Source organism: Macaca nemestrina, chromosome 1 (assembly GCF_043159975.1).
Source record: "Macaca nemestrina isolate mMacNem1 chromosome 1, mMacNem.hap1, whole genome shotgun sequence".
Taxonomy (NCBI): domain Eukaryota; kingdom Metazoa; phylum Chordata; class Mammalia; order Primates; family Cercopithecidae; genus Macaca; species Macaca nemestrina.
In genome coordinates, this window is record NC_092125.1 from 32,575,215 (window position 1) to 32,588,939 (window position 13,725).

The following is a 13,725-nucleotide window of genomic DNA, read 5'->3' on the forward strand; positions in this document are numbered from 1 at the left end:
CTATCTGGAATTTCCTAGGATAAATAGCCTTTCATATGCATCATTTGGGCCCCTGTCAAAAGCCTTCCAGCTTACTGTCACTGGGCTGGAAGCTCTCTCCTAAGCCACACTCTGTGTGTCCCATCCTGCTCTGCTTATTAGTTAAGTGTCCCTTCCACAGCTAAAATAACCTCCCGCTATTTCCTTTTAGGACCTTTAATAACCTTCTCATTTCATAATCTTTCACTTGCTCTCCAGCAACTCATCTGCCATTTCCTACTCAAAACTCTCCTAGGACCCATGAAATGCATTATATATTAACATTCATTTATTTTATTCATTTAGCAATGACTTTTGAGGACCAGTTATGAGCCAGGCAGTATGTTTCATGATAGGGAGATACAGGAAGAAATATAGTCCCTTTCCTTGAGTTGTTTAAGTAGTATCTGGCTGGGCACAGTGGCTCACTCCTATAATCCCAGCGCTTTGGGAGGCTGAGGTGGGCCGATCGCTTGAGGCCAGGAGTTCGAGACCAGCCTGGCCAACACAACAAAACCCCACACGACAATACCCCATCTCTACTAAAAATTCAAAAATTAGCTGGGTGTGGTGGCCTGCACCTGTGATCCCAGCTACTGCAGAGGCTGAGGCAGGAGAATTGCTTGAACCTGGGAGGTGGAGGCTATAGTAAACTGAGATGGCACCACTGTACTCCAGCCTGGGCAACAGAGTGAGACTGTCTCAAAAAAAAAAAAAAAAAGAAAAAGAAAAAAAGAAAAAAAAGTACTATCTGGCAGTCCTTATAATACATAATAGCAAATAAGACATCTTCCTCTTACTTCTTAATCCAAAAAAAATCTGCCCACCAGTCTCCAAAAAGAGAGTGTCCCAACTTATTTTAGTTACGTCATAGTAAGTCCCTAGAGCAGTAGAACTGAAAGTGATTCTTAACCATTGGTATACTTAATAATCATCTAAATCCCAAGGAGTTTGTTTAAAATTAGAATTCCTAAATGCCTCATTCTCCCCAACTCCAACCACCACCCCCATATTCTAAAGCCAGCAGTTGCAGAACAAAAAGAGTAGGAATATTCATGTACTGGTTAGAGCAGGGATTGTCAGCCTTAACTGTATATTAGAATTATTTGTATATTATAATCAGTTTTTAAATTTTTCTGATTCCTGAGTTGTACTCCAGACTAATTTCTTTTGAATGTGTAGGTGAGACTCAAGTATTATTTGTATTGTTATTATTCATTTTTTATTTTTATTTTTGAGATGGAGTCTTGCTCTGTCACCCAGGCTGGAGTGCAGTGGTGTGATCTCAGCTCAACTGCAACCTCCACCTCCCAGGTTCAAGCAATTCTCCTGCCTCAGCCTCCCAAGTAGCTGAAATTACAGGCGCACACCACCACACTCGGCTAATTATTTTGTAATTTTAGTAGAGACAGGGTTTTACCATGTTGGCCAGTTTGGTCTCAAACTCCTGACCTCAACTGATCCAGCTGCCTTGGCCTCCCAAAGTGCTGGGATTACAGGTGTCAGCCACCGCACCTGGCCATTATTTTTAAACTCCCCAAGTAATCCCAGCGTACAACTAAACATCTAGTATATTATGATCAAACATTCATAATTAAATTAAAATAAAATTTTAATTCCCCCTTCCCTTTCTGCTGGCATTGGAAAAAAGGACCAATTCATTCTCAAGAGGCTCTACCTGCTACTCTCCCTACAGGGCCTTATTGGAATGCCATGTAGGGTTAAAGGAAGAGAACTGAAAAGCAAAAGACCTTGAAACTGGAAAATGGATTTCAGTTCTGCCTAGTCTTTGATGTACAAACTTGGGTTAAAAGTTCTTGTTTCTGTGTTTGAAGATAGTGACTTAAGGAAGAACTGAAGTTGGGAATGTAGTTTCTGTAGTTAATATTTGTGTTACAAAAATAGAAATCTAAACACCTGAAAAAAAAAATGAAACAACTCATAAACTTTTTTTTTGCATTTGCATTTGCATTTGCAATGATTTTGTACATTCCATTAGTTTTGTAATGTTCATGAAGAAATGCCTATTGTCCTGTTGGTGGCAGTAAAACACCACTCCTGGATATGGAAATGGCCTATAATGATGCAGCACTTTGAATTCTGTGACATTGATATTCCTTTATTTCAGTTTCCTCTACCGACATTATTTGTTACTTGAATATTTCATTTGTTTGTTTTTAACTTTCTCTGGTACATCTTCAGTTTGATGATAGGTTAGATTCAAGATGCTATCTAGTAAATGCTAAAACAAACCAACAAACACAAATACTGGGCTTCTAATTAAGATACTCAAGGAATTTTAAAGTTTTAAAGTTTCAGAAATAATACATTTTATGAAATAGGGATCTGTATCAGGAAAATATCACAGTACTATTCATGTATTATATAATACCTTAAATTTGTTGAAGCAATTTCTCCTTACTTATTTCTCATGAAACAATCCAAAATATCAAGAAGGGAAGACAGTTGAATAAATCACACCATTTCCAAGTAGTCAGTGATTAAATTGGACTTAATGTACCCTAAGAAATATGAGCTCACTTGACAGAGAACAAACAGAACGATAAAATCCAGTTTCCTCCTTGTTCTATTTTTGTGAGCAAAATAAATACTCATTCAAGCTTCCATCCCTTTTACTTAAAAATCTCTCTCCGTCTTCATCCTCCTCTGCTTTGCTCTTGTCTTTAATGAAGGTCTATTCTGCCCCCATTCCAAGGCTAATTTCCTCACTGTGTCCTTGATGCCATCCTTCCTGCCTCTCTTTGGAGAAGCCTGTGATGGTTAGTTAGTTCACTTATTCAACAGATATTCACTATTGACAGTCCCTGGGTTAGGTGTCAGGGGATACAGAGATGACATTCTGTGTCCTGAAGTTGTCACGTCTAATAGAGGAGGCACACAGACAGAGTTCAGTGTGATTGATCCTGGGGTTTAAAGGGGAACTTTGGGAGCCTAAAGGCAGGATGCCAGATTCATTCTGGGAAAACTAGGAAATATTTTCCAAAGGTGGCATCTAATCTGAGAATAGGGCATGAGAGTGAACAGCATGTAGAAGAGGAATGAGGAAGAATGGCTGAGGCAAGTCCTTTGCCATGGCACATTTGAGGGGGATACGCAGGATACGATTCTGAGGGGCTTTAATTACATTTCTGCCATCAATTTTACTGTGGGATTTTAATCAACTCATCTAACCTTTTAACACTTAATTTCCTAACTTATAAAATAAAGAGACAGGGAAACATGCTCTAAATTTGTCATGCCAACTGTGTCAATCTATGCTATAGGTGTGTGTATATGTGTGTATGTCTTTCAGTTCAGTCCTTTAATGAATAGATAAGAATCTTTGTATAATTTGCATGTTTCTTGTTTAAGTGCTTGGCTAAATTTATCTTTGTCTCTTTCACACACACAAAAAAGTGTTTACAGAACGATATAATAAAATTAGGAGCAAAGGAGTATTTTATTTGTTATACTTCAAGATGAATACCACCAAACTGTTTTCATTTCAACTAAAAATCTCCTTATAACCATGCTTAAATATAAACAACTCATTTGTTCTACATTAGTGAAATGTTAGTTTGTGTATTTGTGTGTGTGTAGGGGTATGTGTCTAGCACTCACACCTCTGCACTGTGATCATTCTATCAGGTATTTCCAGATATCTAAGCAATGTGTTGGATCTATGTAAAAAAATTTGACAGCTACCATCAATAACAATATAATTGTGTAGCATTTAAACAGTTTGTAATGAGCTCTCAAATCATTTTAAAAATGTTTAATAAATAAAATTAATAGTAATACACCTATCATTTATTGAGCACTTAAAATGTATCTGATGCTGTGCTAAGCACTTTAAAACTAATCTTCACGGCAGGGCATGTTGGCTCACGCCTGTAATCCCAGCACTTTGGAAGGCCGAGGCAGGTGGATCACGAGGTCAGGAGTTCAAGACCAGCCTGGCCAAGATGGTGAAACCCCATCTCTACTAAAAATACAAAAAATTAGCCGGGCCTGGTGGTGGGCGCCTGTAATCCCAGCTATTCGGGCGGCTGAGGCAGATAATTGCTTGAAGCCGGGAGGCGGAGGTTGCAGTGAGCTGAGATCACGCCACTGCATTACAGCCTGGGCGACAGAGTGAGACTCTGATTCAAAACACAACAACAACAACAAAAAAACAACTAATCTTCACTAGATTTACTTTTGTTTATTGTAGTATAATATACATAACATAAGATGTACAATTTTGGCCAGGCACAGTGGCTCACGCCTGTAATCCCAGCACTTTGGGAGGTCGAGGTGGGCAGGTCACCTGAGATCAGGAGTTTGAGATCACCCTGGCCAACTTGGAGAAACCCCGTTTCTACTAAAAATACAAAATTAGCTGGGTGTCATAGCATGCACCTGTAATCCCAGCTGCTCAGGAGGCTGAGATAGAAGAATCGCTTGAACCCAGGAGGTGGAGGTTGCGGTGAGCCCAGATCACACCACTGCACTCCAGCCTGGGCAACAGAGCAAGACTCCATCTCAAAAAAAAAAAAAAAAAGTACAATTTTAACCATTCCTAAGTACACAGTTCAGTGACATTAGGTAAATTGGCATTGTTGTGCAACTATCACCACCATCCATCTCCAGATCTTTTATTCATCTTGCAAAACTGAAACTCTGCACCTGTTAAACAGTAACTCCCCATTCCTTTCTCCCCTTAGCCCCTGGCGGTCACCATTCTGCTTTCTGTCTCTATGAATTTGACTACTCTAGGTACCTCATGTAAGTGGAATTATATCGTATTTGTCTTATCTCTGGCATATTTCACTTAGCATAACGTATGACCCTTAATTTTTTTACAGACATTAATCAAAAGAAATCCTAATTTTAAGAATAATTCTATTACTGTTAATACTGTATTACTGTTTTATCAGTGATTCAATTACTATTAATACTGTATTGACTTGTTGGTATGAATCAATATGCTCATTTTACAGATTAGGAAACTAAGACTTATAAAAAATTAAAAAACTTGGTTAAAGTCATTCAGTCAGGCAAATGACATACCACAATCACAACTGGGCCTGTCTTACTACAGAGGCAGTGTTCTTAACTTCTGAGCTATGGGGGGTGTGTGTGTGTGTGTGTGTGTGTGTGTGTGTGTGTGTGTGTTTATTTTAAACCTTACAGTTGCTCTGTGAAGAAGAGATTATATCCCACTTGATACTCAAAGCCCAGGCATGGCGACACATGCCTGTAATCCTACCTACTTGGAAGGCTAAGGTGGGAAGATCACTTGAGCCCATGAGTGCAAGACTAGCCTGAACAACGTAGTGAGACCTGTTATCTAAAAAGTAATAAACAAATAAATAAATAAAAGCCAGGTGGCTCTCACTAAAAATTCCATGCCTTTTTACATTATACAGCAGGAGACGCTTAAATTATAGTGAAATCAGTCTCCATTCCATGTTGACATCATACTGTGAGTGAAAAGAGGTTTTTTAATTCAATTTGTTTGAATTAAACATATTCTGTTGTATGTTCAAAGATAGTTGTCCCAATTTAAAAATGTCCTTGGTTGAATAGGACAGAATCAGAGCCAGAGCAACCAAGAGCCATTGCTGTATCAACAAATAATTGAATTTAGGCTAATGAAAATGAACTCACTGTCAAAAATGATCATGAAATTAAAATATTCTCTGCTCTTGACTGGCTGGAATAATATTTGATTCCTGAATTCTGCCTTTCCACTTATTCTGTCATAATCTTTGAGATATATGAAGTCATCCCTGAATACTGTTTAATGCTCTGGTTAAACTCCATTTCGCTCTGACCAATCAGAGTATGTGAGCTGATCATAAGGAGATATTATTGAGAGACTTGTCAGAGGATGTCATTGCCCAATATGTTTTTGTGACCCTTTTTATCTGTAAGAGTTGCTGGTATTGCTTTTGAGAATGAAATAGACTAATTTTGTCCATTACAGTGTTGATGGTTTGATAACTCACTGTGGGAATCAGTTGATCTTATCAGAATAATATAACCAGTAGAGGAAATGTAACTGAAGCATATACAGATTTATTTGATATATTGTTTATGCAGGTTGAGAAAAGGCTGAAATATGCTCCTTGTGCTGGAAATATAATAACTAAAACCCCCATAGCCTTGATCTTTTTTATCTTTTATTGCTTTTCCTTGACTAAGAGAATTTGGTTTTGGCAAAGCTAAATGAATTTAGAATAAAGTCATTTATTTGTGTCATACATAAGCTTGATTAAGAAGGTTTTTATGGTCAAGAGCTATGGCTCATGCCTGTAATCCCAGCACTTTGAGAAGCCGAGACAGGAGGATCACATGAGTCTTGGAGTTCAAAACCAGCCTGGGCAACATAGTGAGATCTTGTCTCTACTAAAAATAAAAATAAATAGCAAGGCATAGTGGCATACCATTGCATTCCAGTGATCGCGCCATTGCACTCCAGCCCTGGGTGACAGAGTGAGATCCTGTCTCAAAAAAACAAAGGAAGATTTTTATTTCTTTTTAGAAGGAGAGTGCATAAAAGAGAAAGCATAGGCCAGGGACAGTACCTCATGCCTATATCATCAGCACTTTGGGAGGGCAAGGCAGGAGGATCACTTGAGCCTAGGAGTTTGAGAGAAGCCTGGGCAAAATAGAGAAACCTCATCTATCCAAAAAATACAAAAATTAGCCAGGCACAATGGCACATACCTGTAGTCTCAGTTATTTGGGGGGTTGAGATGGGAGGATCACTTGGGCCTGGGGGGTTGAGGCTGCAGTGAGCCATGATTGTGCACTGCACTCCAGTCTGGGCAACAGAGCAAGACCCTGTCTCAAAAAAAGAAAGAAACCATAAAAAATATAATGACTTTAAAAAGATGGTGTATTTCTTCCACACATATTAGTCTAGAGAGAAAAGGACTGGCCCCAAAAGGCAGATAGCTCAGTTAAATAAGATCACTCAAGGACTCAGGTTCTATAATGAATTCGTTCAATTATCTCTTAGGATGTTGTCCTCATGTACATAGTTAAAGTCAGACACATCTTTCAATTCAGAAGAAGAGGAAAATTTCAAGCAAAAGTGAAGGGAAGGCAATTTCCTTTTAAGCAAATAGTGAGGAAGTTGCATACATCACTTTTATTCACATTCCATTGACAAAAATGTCCACGGCCACACTTAGCTGCAAGGGAACTAGGAAATAATTGTCTGCAACTCAGCAGCCATGTGCCCTGTTAAAATTATTATATCTATGGAACCAGGAGAAAACTTTTTTTTTTTTTTTTTTGAGACTGAGTTTCGCTCTTGTTGCCTAGGCTGGAGTGCAATGGCATGATCTCGGCTCACTGCAACGTCCACCTCCCAGGTTCAAGAGATTCTCCTGCCTCAGCCTCCCGAGTAGCTGGGATTACAGGCATGCACCACCACACCTGGCTAATTTTGTATTTTTAGTAGAGATGGGGTTTCACCTTGTTGGTCAGGCTGGTCTTGAACTCCCAACCTTAGGAGATCTGCCCGCCTTGACCTCCCAAAGTGCTGGGATTACAGACGTGAGCCACTGTGCCTGGCCAGGAGAAAACTTTTTAAGAAAACAATCAGCAGTCTATCGTAGTCTACCCTACTGACTTTTCAGTGTCTGTGATTACCTTTATTCTCACACATGGATACTCCCTCTCTCCCAAGGGAGACATTCCAAGGCTCCCTTGGATTACTTCATCTGCTCAAAGTCAAGGATACCTGAATGATGCACATTCCTGACTTTCAGGTCTGTGATGGTCCCTCGCAGTTCACTAACATGTTTTCTGTTCATCTCACATCCAGTATACTGCAGTAAAAGCTGTCATTCAGAAGATGGAAGAATGGGGAGCATGTCACAGTCAGTCCATAGGAATTTCCAAGATTCTTGCTATTTCAGTAGAGGAGATTTCTTGGTGAGCCTGTGTAGCTGTGCCCTGGTTCTAATTTCTAGGAACTACACCATTTTCCATTGTCCTCCATGGCCATATCTAAAATTGGTGTTAGAGGCCAGGCACAGTGGCTCACACCTGTAATCCCAGCACTTTGGGAGGCCAAGGCGGGCAGATAACTTGAGATCAGGAGTTCAAGATCAGCCTGGCCAACACAGTGAAACCCCATCTCTACTAAAAGTATTTTAAAAATTAGCTGGTTGTGGTGGCAGGCACCTATAATCCCAGCTACTCGGGAGACTGAGGCAGGAGAATCGCTTGAACCCCGGAGGGTGGAGGTTGCAGTGGGCTGAGATTACACCACTGCACTCCAGCCTAGGCAAAACAGTGAGACTTCATCTTAAAAAATAAAAAAATAATAATAAAGTTGTTGTTAGGGAATAGTACATCCTCCTAGGGAGCTGCACACTTTCAAAAACTTGCTGCTTGTGGAGATTTGGAAGCCCAAGAGCTGTTTTAGTGATCAAACAAATGACTCTTTTTTAGACCAATTTTGATTTCTTTTGGGAAATAATTCTCTGAATACTTTTGTCGACTTGTGGTCTTTTTGCTTCCATTCAGTTCCTTCTGAGTAAACAGATCTAAAGATTTTTTTCTAAACATAGTTCCTAAGTCTTCTTGTTTCATTTGTGTACCTGTTTGCATTTAATGGCCCATCCTTTTTCCCTCCATTTTAATGGTGGTTACCCTGAGGCTAGCTAAAACCACAAACTTGAGTGAGAAGGCAATACCATTAATTTGATCTTTGCCTCTTAGCTGGCTGTATGTTTTGGCTGAGAAGTCTTAGTGAGAGATACTTATGAAAAATGTAGATCCTTTTAAACCCTCTGTTTGGGTACAAGTAGTTCGATTTTCTAATCCTATATCCTTAAATTACTGTACTTAATCAGTTTAGATTATAGACCACTTTTTCTGAAGTGACAGGTATCATGGGCACACAGTCTACCTTCCAAGTTATCAAAAGCAATAGTTTTACTAAATATTGTGACATGACATAAAAAGGATCATTAGTTTTCCAGCCTGCAATATTTATTTTTTCACCTTGACCTTTACTCAGCCACAAAGCCAAGAAACATATTTGACATTTTAAGTTTTTATTTTGGCAGTGTATCATTTCTGGTTACTTATCCCAAAACACAGTACCTTAAATAAGAAATTTTTTTCTTTTTATGTGATAGTATGTGGAGATAGCACATGGTCCAGAACTTTATGCATCTCAGCTCCATGAGATCATTCACAGACGTGTGTTCTTTTCATCCTAGTGTTCTGCAGCAGTATTGCTCAAACTCAGTACTATTGGCATTTTGGGGCAGTTAACTCTTTGTTATAGGTGGCTGTCATGTGCATTACAGGATGTTCAACAGTATTCCTCATCTCTACAGGATGCCCATAGGACATGCTCATTTGAGACAAACAACATCTGCAGACATTGTCCAATGTTCCCCTGGGAGCAAAATCACCCCTGGTTGAGAATCATTGGTGTATAGTTGCCTAGGATCTCATCTTCATCTGCATGATCAAAGCAGATTTTGATCCATAATGAAGAGTAAAATAAATCATTCGAAATCACCCCAAATTTTATAATTGGCAGATAAAGACATTAATATTGTAACTTTATTCCATGTATTCAAAAAAATAAGTACAGAAATGCAAGATATTTAAAAGGAACCAAATTAAACTTTAAGAGATAAAAATTACAATGTCTGATAGAACTAAGAAATATATGGAATAGGATGAAGGGCAGATGGGACATTGCAGAAGAAAAGATTAATGAACTTGAAAACATACCAGTTGAAACTATTCAAAATTAAATACAAAGAAAAAGCAAATTTAAAAAAAGAGAGAAAGGAGCATCAGTGAGCTGTGAAATCCTTCAAAAGGCCTAATGAATGTGTAATTGGAAGACCTGAAGGAAAGGATGGGAGTGAACGGTGGGCAAAAAGCATTTGAAGAGATAATGGCTTATGTTTTTCCAAATTTGGTGAAAATTACGGACCCAAGAAGTTTTGTGAATTCCAAGCAAAAGAAACATGAAGAAAACTACATCGAGGCATGTTATGATGAAATTGCTCAAAACCATTGATAAAGATAAAATCTTAAAAAGTATCCAAAGGAAAGAAGATAATATGTGTAAAGAAACAAAGAAAAGTATGATAGCAGATTTCTCCTTAGAAACAGTGCCAGCAATAAGACAGTGGGACCACACGTTAAAAATACTAAACAAAACAAAAAGCAAAAATGTCTCTCAAAAACTAAGATGAAATGCTTTTATAGACATACAAAAGCTAAAATAATTCATCACTAGGAGATATGGATTACTGATAATGTTAAAGGAAATCCTAAGGAAGAAGAAAAATAAACTTCACAGAAATATCAATCTACTCTATGCAAAAGAATTGGGGAGCATGACAAATGGTACCTATGTGGGTAAAAATATAATAAGAATATAATTCTGTATTCTTCAGGTCCTTTCTTTGCTTATCACTTTGGTGGGTTTCTCTTCTTCTGTAGTTTTCAACAATAAGTCCTTGAACCTTCTGCTTTTTTCTTTTTTTTTTTTTTTTAGTCAGAGTCTTACACTGTTGCCTGGGCTGGAGTGCAATGGCGCGATCTCAGCTCACTGCAACCTCCGCCTCCTGGGTTCAAGCGATTGTCCTGCCTTAGCCTCCCGAGTAGCTGGGATTACAGGCGCCTGCCACCTTGCCCGGCTAATTTTTTGTATTTTTAGTAGAGACGGAGTTCCGCTATGTTGGCCAGGCTGGTCTCAAACTCCTGACCTTGTGATCCACCCACCTCAGCCTCCCAAAGTGCTGGGATCACAGGCATGAGCCACTGCACTCTGCCACCTTCTGCATTTTTATATTGCATTCTTGCCTTTGGAGAAGTCGTAAATACACTTTTAAAAAAAAAGTAATTTCTAATTTTTGTCCTAACCCAAGTTCCAATTTAATAACTTTAGTAACTCTATATAAAATCTTCAGTGGACCAGGCAACTTGTGTACAGCACAACTTCAGGGATACCATTCCCATAGACTATGATTGTACATCTGTACATCATGTTTCTGATTATAACACTGCATTCACCTTTTCACTCTCTCATCAAAAGTATTTGAGTTGAACTCGAGCACTGTTTCTTAAAAACATCTTTATCTCTTATATCATCTCCCCTTTTCTTTGTATAATACTGAGCCTTCCTAGCCCTTATGTTGTGGCTTAAGCCCCACCTTCTTTAAAGGATGGTTCTAAATTCTTTCTGCCCAAAATGAACATCTAGTATGATTATACCATGTGTCATTCATTATGACACCAAAATACTGTCTTCTTGTTATTTCGATGTTTCGTATGTGTATGTCTTGTCTTGAATTCTTCAATTAAACTGTTTATTTTTTAAAGACATTGTGAGGCTGTTTATCCCCTAGGAGAGCAGTTGAAGTTCTGCATGTTCAGCAAGCATCCCTAATTCCAGAATTGATGCATAAAGTAGCAAAAGGCCAAAGGATTATTAACTTTATGCTTTTTTTCAGTTGTTCTATTTAAGCAAACTACACTCCATCTAAAGCAAGGTTTGAAGTAGTTTGAACTTTTCTCTAAAGATTTGATTTCTGCTTGGTTCTGAAGTTTTGTATTAGAAAGAAACCACATTAACCCTTACTTCATTTGATTAATATTTGTTAATTGTTTCTATGATAAATACAGATCTCTTCACATAGATTATGTATACTGAACTCCTTTCTTTTGAATACAAAAGTCCCATATTTCCCAAATTTAGTTTTTATTTAAATAATCATGTCCTGGATCACCTGAGGTCAGGAGTTTGAGACCAGCCTGGCCAACATGGTGAAAACCCCATCTCTACTAAAAATACAAAAATTAGCTGGGTGTGGTGGGAGGCACCTGTAAAACCAGCTACTCAGGAAGCTGAGGCAGGAGAATTGCTTGATCCCAGGAGGGGGAGGTTGCAGTGAGCCGAGATAGTGCCACTGCACCCCAGCCTGGGAAACAAAAGTGAAACTCCATCTCAAAATAAATAAATACATACATACATACATAATTATGCCCTAATTAAAATTTCCCTCAATATTACCAGTGTTGGGTATGACCTCACATTGTTTCCATCCTGCTTTTCCCATACTTAATAGGCCCTCACTGACTCCTAAATATTGAAAATGGAGTTCAAATACTTAGTTATTCCTCAAAATCCTCCCTCCATACTCTGCTCAGATGGATGATTCCAACCTCATCATGGATCTCTGCTCTACCTAAAGTGGAAGTGGACTCAAGATTAGCCACACATACCTTAGGCTTGCCTCCTTTCTGTCTGGGAATAGCCTTCCTCCAGCCCTCCTAAATCTCATGTTTTTCAAGTCTAGCTAGTATCTAATCCCTGATCATCAGTTACCTTCCTCTATTTTTACATTATCATCCTAAATAGAGAAAACTCACAGGGAATACTCTTGTATTATAGTTTACTTGCTAAAGTACATGAATTTTAATACATGCTTTACTTAAATGTTATTTAAAGAATTTGGTGAAAGCTCTGAAATTTTTCTTCATTTGTTACTCTTCTCTGGAGCACCTCTGCATTTCCACATGGGGTGGCACTTTGCATCATAGGAGAGAATGGACATTTCATAGGTACAGTGGATTGAGGTAGCGATATTGAGAGACAGGACTAGCTGGATTTCCGAGGCGGACTAAGAATTCTTAAGCCTAGCTGTAGATGGTGACCATACCCACCTTTAAACACAGGGCTTGTAACTCAGCTCACACCCAACCAATCAGGTAGTAAAGAGGGCTCACTAAAATACAAATTAGGGTAAAAACAGGAGGTAAAGAAATAGTCAAATCATCTATCATCTGAGAGCACAGGGGGAGGGACAATGATTGGTATACAAATCCCAGGCATTCGAACTGGGATCGGGCAACCCCCTTTGGGTCCCCTCCCGTTGTATGGGAGCTCTGCTTTCACTGTATTAAATCTTGCAACTGCACACTCTTTTGGTCTGTGTTTGTTCCCGCTGGAGCTGAGCTTTGGCTCGTGGTCCATCACTGCCCAATGCTGCCATCGCAGACCTGCCATTGGCTTCCACCCCTCTGGATCCGGCAGGGTGTCCGCTGCACTCCTGATCCAGTGAGGTGCCCATTGCCGCTCCCAATGGAGATAAAGGCTCGCCATTGTTCCTGCATGGCTAAGGTTCGTCCTGATCAAGCCAAACACTAGTTGCTGGGTTCAACGGTTCTCTTCCGTGACCCACGGCTTCTAATAGCGCTGTAACACCGCATGGCCCACGGTTCCATTCCTTGGAATTCGTGAGGCCAAGAACCCCAGGTCAGAGAACAAGAGGCTTGCTGCCATCTTGGGAGCGGCCCGCCACTATCTTCGGAGCTCTAAGAACAAAGACCCACCCCCCTTAACAATATGAGAGAGTACCAGATAAGAAATCTAAATACATTCCTAGCTCTTCCTGAGCCAGTTCTATTTGAAATGACTTCATTATTCAAGATAATGCCTAATACATAAGAGATATTCAAATAGAATTGCTACAGCTTATTCAAATCTGTATTAATCCTCAATTTGAAATTAGTACTGCCATTCTCTGTTGATAATTGAGAGGTTACTGAACATCTTTGCATCGTTGGTATTTTTTTTTCTTCTTCTTCTTCTTCTTTTTTTCACTCTGTCGCCAAGCTGAAGTGCAGTGGTGTGATCTCGGGTCACTGCAACCTCCGCCTCCTGAG

General features: G+C 39.2%; 1 protein-coding gene across 13 annotated transcripts in view; it reads left to right on the plus strand.

Annotated features, from left to right (window-relative positions):
• LOC105484451 (RAB GTPase activating protein 1 like) overlaps window positions 1-13,725 on the plus strand; it is a 796,528-nt gene that overhangs the window by 565,718 nt on the left and 217,085 nt on the right. The window contains exon 20 of one of the 13 annotated variants that reach the window (XM_071069699.1): window positions 4,725-4,850. The exons of the other annotated variants lie outside the window; for them this stretch is intronic. Coding sequence (XP_070925800.1) covers window positions 4,725-4,835 — 111 coding nt within the window. The 3' untranslated portion in view covers window positions 4,836-4,850. Of the gene's footprint in view, window positions 1-4,724; window positions 4,851-13,725 lie in introns of those variants that run through there. 13 annotated transcript variants of the gene reach the window in all.